At 36.2% G+C, this 7,514-nt stretch overlaps 1 protein-coding gene across 1 annotated transcript; it reads left to right on the top strand.

Annotated features, from left to right (window-relative positions):
* The first annotated feature begins 6,690 nt into the window (after positions 1 to 6,690).
* Positions 6,691 to 7,080, top strand: LOC124363591 (octapeptide-repeat protein T2-like). The gene has a single exon (XM_046818848.1). It carries the CDS (start codon positions 6,691 to 6,693, stop codon positions 7,078 to 7,080), a length of 390 nt encoding a protein of 129 aa, XP_046674804.1.
* The last annotated feature ends 434 nt before the right edge of the window (positions 7,081 to 7,514 follow it).

Below are 7,514 nucleotides of genomic sequence, written 5' to 3'. Positions count from 1 at the left end.
AAAGAAAGGTATGCAAACCCAAAATCATCGATTATTATCAGCGATCCTTTGTCAATGTACCAGAAAATACAGTAAATTCTCTTCATTGTGAAAAAATATCAAGTGAACTTATATTGAATCAACAAATAGAAGTTCTATTGGTGTTCTGAAACCAAAATTTGTACAAGAAAGTAGCTCAAATATTTTTATCTGATAGTTAACAGTTTACAAGGCATTATCTCATAGTGGACCTACGTTTTTAGTACATTCAAACTATTTTGTTAATAAGAGATCTTGCACTTAATTATCCTGAATTTGAATATGGTTTCACAAAAGATTGTTACTACAAACTGTTTTCCATGTCCTTAGATTTTTCTTGTTATTATATCTATTGACAGTTATATTGAATCAAATATGACACAAATGAGATGAAAAACATCAACTGGCTTGCAATGAACTTCTATGTATAAGTTTGGCAAAAGCAACCATCTTATAGTCAAATGCAGATTCAATAGACATAATATTTCTTGTTAGTGTCTAAGAAAAAGGGACATGTAGAATAGGTCTGTATTTTGACTTTATTTAAAGCACGTCTGTCCAAGTCACATAGTTCAAAAATTCATTTGGTACTGTACTCTCTGAAAATCGTAAAACTCAGAATTATTAATATTGAATACAAAATGGATGTAAATATACAAAAATTAAAAGTGTGAAAATGCTTTAGAAATGATTTTTTATTTTGGTACCTACATAACTCCACAGGACGTCTTAACATTTTAAGATTGAATCTGAGACACAACTTTTCTAATATCAGAAAATGATTTTAATCTCCTGACTTTGATAAGGATCGAGACTTAGAGTTTATTTTAAGAATATTTTGTTTGGAAAACATATGTCAGTTTTATTTAACCACTCAAAATACTTAAAGTTATCCTAACACAGCTGTTCCTCAAATGGCTTCTCGCTTAATTTTAATTCTTTCAGCATACCATTCTGCCCAATGTAAGAAGGGAATAGACATCAGAATGTGGACTCTATCACAAGCTCTGATCAAAGTAAGCACTGACACTGTAACATATGAGTCCATAAGGTAAAGAAGCAAATAAATAAGTTTTTTTTTTCAAATATCTAGTAACAAAACCACTTAATTTGCCACTAAGAATGAGTCAGTAAAGGATAATTGTCATCAAGACGAAGTAGCTTGTTCTGCGTTATGTATATTGGCTAGTTAACAACGAAAAACTTCCAACTGGGAATTATGCAATTTAATTATCTCTTTGAAAATTATAATTTTATAGTATTAGTTACTCAAAATGAAAGTGGTCTGAAATAAAAACTACTATAGATGAAAAGTGCTTCAATATTAAATTGTGTGATAATACTTTTCAACACATGAATATCCCCAATGCATATCAATGCAAGAAAATTCACCAAAATTGCATTGGTATTGATTATCCAGCAACTAATGAATGGACTTCCAAAATGGGAAATTTTTAAGCTTTAAAAAAAGAAACTAATAGCTGGCTGAAATAAAATAAAATAGAACCAGGAAAAAGTGTAGGAAATCCTCTTACGTTGTCAAGTGACATCAGTTGTGCATAAAAAAACCACAGTCAAATTGTATCTATTCAGATACATACTTTCCCGTGTGATGAAAAGAACAAATAACATCCAGGGAGTCTAGCAGCCGGTAATAGTCAGGGAATTTTAACAATATAGAGGGCCAGTGATGGAAAAGTCAAGGAATTTCACGATAAACCAGGAAGATTGTCCGGTTATTCTTGCAGTGTCTACCTTTCGGGAAGTCCTGTAAAAGTCACGAGTTTTAATGAGCGGTCACGGAAGTCACCAACACCTCATGGATTATGACTTTGTCACTGAAATGTTCTGTATAAAAATATCACTTTGTATGGCATGATATTAACTGGTAATGTACCGAAGCCGAATTTTTAAAAAAGATTAGGGTTTGACAATACGACGTGATACGACAGTCGAATCTTTGTAGCCGCCGCTTCGTTAATTATTGCCTGATCGGTAATACACAATTTTATTGTCTATCACTCAAACGTTTTTGTCGTGATTTGTGTTTAAAAAATCGTAAAAAGATAATCTTGTCTTTTGTTAACCAGTTTTTTTAATTAATTAATTAACAAATTGTTTAAGTTTTAAAAAATTATATTTTGGTTGTAGTTAGTATTTTTTTTTTTTTTTTTTACGTTCGTGGACCGCTGTACGTCTGGTGCGTATATACTCTCGGACGCAGCCTATCGACATTTTGTAAATTACCGATGGCGAAAACGTAATTTTTGTATAAAAACTTGTAGACAGATAACCTCATTAACAAATCATCCTAATTCAGTAAACTCGTATGTTTGCTCGCAGTTCTGTATTTATGTACATTCATTGCCGCGAGTCTGCTGCGTATATTTGCGGTCGACAGCCGATCGGAATTACGGAAGTTAGAGAAAAACGTGATTTTACTATACTTTGTGTATGACAACCGGTACATAGATATCCTAATTCGCGAATTATCCTAGTTTTCTAAATATGTTGCTTGCAGTTCTGTAGGTTATATATGACATGCATCGCCGTGAGTCTGCTGCGTATATACGCGGACGGCAGCTAAAAAAGATCATCATGCTTTTGTCAATTATATTTTGTTTTCAATTTTTTACCAGTCAAAATTATTTTGATTTTTTGCAAGTATTTAAATGCTATCTATTAAAATTGCTTGGGCTGCTGAACGCCACACACACACACAGTAAGGTAACGTAATAAAATTATTGTTCAAAAACATCTTTCTTCAATCTTTCCATATATTTATCAGTTTAGTTATGGCAATATGCCTTAAAATATTAGTTTGTACAGAAGTTTTCTTTCTTTTCCTTAGTTTTGTAATGGTTATCAAAAATGTCGTTAAAAGTTATCGATAACTACTACTTGTAACTTTGAAAGTAAATGTTTGCTTTTTACTAACTTTTTAATTCACTATTGTATTTTGAGTGGTATTTGTGACCATATTTTGACAGTCACATATATATACATTATTAGGTTAATTTATATATATATATATATATATATATATATATATATATATAATTATTAAAAACCCATTTGATTTTATCGGTATTGGATAATATGTATTCTACTCTTGTTCTTATAAACAGTGACCCTTGAACCTACACAATTATTTAATGTTCCACGACCATCGATAAACACATTATTACTCAGAGAATATAAAATGAAACCCGGATTAGTATAAATGAGTTCAATCAATGTTTTGTTAATTACCAGTTGTGACATTGCTCCTTGTACAAAACCTTGGGATTCCTCAGTTGCTGTGAACCATAACATTAATAAATACAAGTTTTTAACACAAAATATTGCAGCAATCATTTCCACATAAAAGTAAGTAAAGTAATTTATTATAGTTTGATACATATCATTACAAGTCTTAGTAGTGGTCAGTAAACTCTTGTTTAATGTATTTAGGCCAGAGATATATTGTTCAATCTTTGAATGAGTATAGTAGATTAGTTTCTTGCAATAACACTAGTATTAACATTATTAATTGAGATCCCTTAACATTACTAATAAATAATAAAGCCAAACGGCCAGGCTTGCAATGATATTCCTCGTACTATAGTTTTGATAGGATAAATACTGTATTAGATCATTTGAAATTGGCGCCACAGATAGAAACCGGAAAACTAGAACATCTCAGAGTACTAAAAATCTTATCTCATTTATTTTTCTTTTATACTCCATGCCTGACTGAGTTTATATCAAGGCCAGACTATAATACAGACCGGAGTCCTGTTACTGTGACGTCACGAGACCCGTCCCACCTCTCAGCTTCATTTAACAGGAATAAACGCGTGTCGGCCTCATAATACAGAGTGGCCCATAAGTCAGTTGTCACTTGCAATTTTTTTAAGACGATGTTTGTATAGAACAACGTAGAAGCCACTTTGAGCACATATTGTAGGTTAGATACTCTTTAAATTAATAATTAAAAATAAATAATAATAATTACATTAATAATACAGTACTTTGTACAAATAAAGTATTTGTACTTTTCTGGTAACTTTGTATTTTCATTTCTGACAACTGACTTATGGGCCACCCTGTATTTAATATTGTGTAGATTCTTCTGTAATTACTAGAACATCCAGAGACTCATAATCTATCAAGTATAATTAAAACATAAACAAGGTTACTTATACATCAGAAGAGTTTGTAACAGACAACTCTAATTATATATGGTTGGTGGGCTTATATAATAAATAAACCAACTGTGATATATACGTGAGGACGTCGGCCGGACGGATAATGTAACGTAGCGACCAGTTTTGGGGTCAGCACTCCGGCCTATATTATAGTCTGGCCTTGGTTAAGTCCTTTTTTCAAGGAGGACTTTAGAACCATTTGTTATAATCCCGGTTGGCGAGGTTTATCGTTATTGCTACAAAACTGCATAAGGAAATATTTCGATTTCTAAATCAACACGTTATTGAAAATTATTCTGAACACTCTTTAGACTTTTAACTGCAATTGGAACTTCCAGAATGCTACTTGGTGCACATATGGGTGGTGAATTAACGCTTCTAACAAGAATAATACTATGAGAGGAAGTGGCATTTGCGTAGATACCTACATGGTACATGGTATGAGTGAAAGTGAAAGTGATAATAAGTATTGTGTACTATTGTTTTGTCTGTTAAATATCAATATGTTCCTATTAACTACCCAAAACATCTCTGTCACGCGTGTATTGTACATGCATGTCTCTCAGAGCATGCTCCATCCTCAACCGTATTCTTTTAACCAGAAATTTCAATCAAAGAAACAAAAATAAGTTTAAACAGTTCCTTCAAAACGGAACTTGGGAGTCTGTGCTTCGTCAGTTGATGATACGTTTTATAATTTCATAGTTATATTTTTTTACTATTTCATCCTGCCATTCCTGTTAGGTAAAAACACATTTCTAGCAAGCCTGAATGGATAACTCAGGAAGTTCGTGTGAGTCGTAGAAGAGTGCTAGACGCTCATATACTGCACTTAAACAGCCCTCTCGATCTGAAGAAGTACTATCGTCATCTGAAAATGAACATAGAATACTTATTAGGTAAGCTACATTCGGCAAGCCGAATTCATTGCTAAAAGCCACAGCCTTGTGAAGGCAACCTTGTATATATACAAACTGATAATCATTGACCGAGTGTGGAGTGTGTGAGCTTGAGCAGATGAACTACAGATGTAGGCTATGTATCTAACGTCAATTTTAGCTTTCACATTTGTTCCCAATATTCATTAAAATAGATGCTTATTTTACTTGTTGATTATTATTATACATTTTATACCATGATATCGTAAATTCTTTTACTTCTTTGAGAAAAAGTAATGTTAAAGATATAATTGACGTTTCTCCATTTTTGAATGAATTTATCGTCGTAAATTTAAAACAAACCTAAAATTAACTAAATCATTTCCTATACTCAAGGCCAAATAAGGATCAGTCTTACAGACCGATTTTCATTACTCCAGCCGTGTCCAAAACTAGGTGGACAGACGAAATATATTTTCACCGTACGGTACCAATTTGGGTTAGGTCTAACTTCACATCATCAGCTATAAATTGTATGTCTAAACATTCATGTCTGCACTTGACTCCGGTGGACATACTCTGGGCTTATCCTACGACCCTAGCAGACCATTTGATGCCGTGGACCCACGATATAATTCTTAGTAGACTAGAGAATAACGGTTTTCAGCGATCATCCTTTGACGGTTTAGGTTTTATTTGAAAAGTCGCATTCAATGCATTCGAATACGAATTAATGGTTCAAGTTATCAATAAGATTTCTTGTTCCTCTCTGCTCCTTAAAATAATAGCCACTAAGCAACTTCTCTTTCTGCGGATGATATCTTATTATTAATCATAAATCTCTTAACCGTCTAAACAATATTAAGTTTCACAGTATTTGCAGTAAGATTTTAACCTGGGTTTCACCCAAAAAACTTTTTCTCAGCTGTCGAAAATTCAGTAATGAAATTTAAAACAGTAAATCGTTACAGTTTCCCCGTGTATTCTTCTATCAACGGCCTAGTACTAAACAAAATATCACCTATTAAGTTTTTAGGTGTTCACTTTTTGACGAATTGTCAAACGAGATAAATAATTCACAAATATAAGCAAACAGCTTCATTCTACAATATATCTAAGGTGCCAATCAATGTTTGCAGACATGGAAAAGCTTAAGATGGGTTATTTATATCCTGGATTGTTCACTAATTCCAATAATTTTTCATGCATTTTTCTGCTCTAGAAGAAGGGTTTAGGAGTAGTTAGGGGTATCAGGTACCGAGACAGCTGTTCCGAACAAGAGTCATCCTCCCACTTGCAGGCCTGTTAATTTATTAAGCTGTAATTTGTTGTTTTCACAAATCGTCATGTATTCTCTGTATTATACCACTCATACAGTACTAGGAAAATGAATGCTGTTTGGGGGGGGGTGGGGGGGGGGGGGGGTGGGGGGGGGGGGGGGTGGGGGGGGGGGGGGGTGGGGGGGGGGGGGGGTGGGGGGGGGGGGGGGTGGGGGGGGGGAGGAAAAGGGGAAAAGGGAGAGGAAAAAGAGAGAGAGAGGGAGGAAGGAGGGAGAGGAGAGAGAAGATCGGAGAGGGGAGATTGCGAGACGAGAGAGGTAGGGAATGAGAGTGAGAGAGTCAGACGGAGACGAGAGAGGGAGAGAGGGGAGTGACGAGGAGAAGAGAGAGGAGGCGAGGAGAGAGAGAGAAACTGGAGAGAGGATGGAGGAGAGAGGGACTGAGGTGAGAGACGAGAGAAGAGATGGGAAGAGAGTGAGGAAGAGAGAGAGACGAAAGAGAGGAGGGAGAGAGAGAGAGAGAGAGGAGGGAGAGAGAGGTGAGAGAGGACGAGTGAGAGAGAGGAAGAGAGAGAGAGACGATGGGAGGAAGCCGAGTGGAGAGAGGAGAGATGGAGGTAAGAGGAGAGAGAAGAGAGAGAGAGAGGAGAGGAGAGAGAGAGGAGAAGTGGTGGAGAAACGAGAGAGGAGGAGTGACGATGTAGGAGTAGAGTAGAGTGAGAGTGAGAAGAGAGCGAGGAAGAGGAGAGAGAGAGAGGATCGACGAGGAGTGAGACGAGAGGAAGAGAGAGATACGACGAGAGAGGAGAGGAGAGAGAGAGAGAACGGAGAGAGGAGAGAGAGAGATAATTGCGGAGGAGAGAGAGAGAATGAGACGAGGAGAGAGAGTGACGAGAGAGAGAGAGAGAGATCGAGGAGACGAGAGAGGAGGAAGAGAGAGAAGAGATGGAAGATAGGGAGAGGAGAGGAGAGCAGAGAGGAAGACGAGAGAGAGGAGAGAGACGTCGAGGTAGAGAGAGAGAGAGAGGATGAAGGGAGGAGTGTGAGAGATGAGTGAGGGGAGAGCAGAGAGAGAGAGAGGAGAGAGAGAGAGTGACGAGGAAGAGAGGAGCGAGAGATGAGCTAGAGGGGAGAGAGAGGGGGCGGAGT

The sequence above is a fragment of the Homalodisca vitripennis genome, chromosome 5 (genome assembly GCF_021130785.1).
Source record: "Homalodisca vitripennis isolate AUS2020 chromosome 5, UT_GWSS_2.1, whole genome shotgun sequence".
In the NCBI taxonomy this organism is placed as follows: Eukaryota; Metazoa; Arthropoda; class Insecta; order Hemiptera; family Cicadellidae; genus Homalodisca; species Homalodisca vitripennis.
The sequence above is the reverse complement of the archived record's forward strand: the minus strand, read 5'-3'. Positions and strand labels throughout refer to the sequence as shown.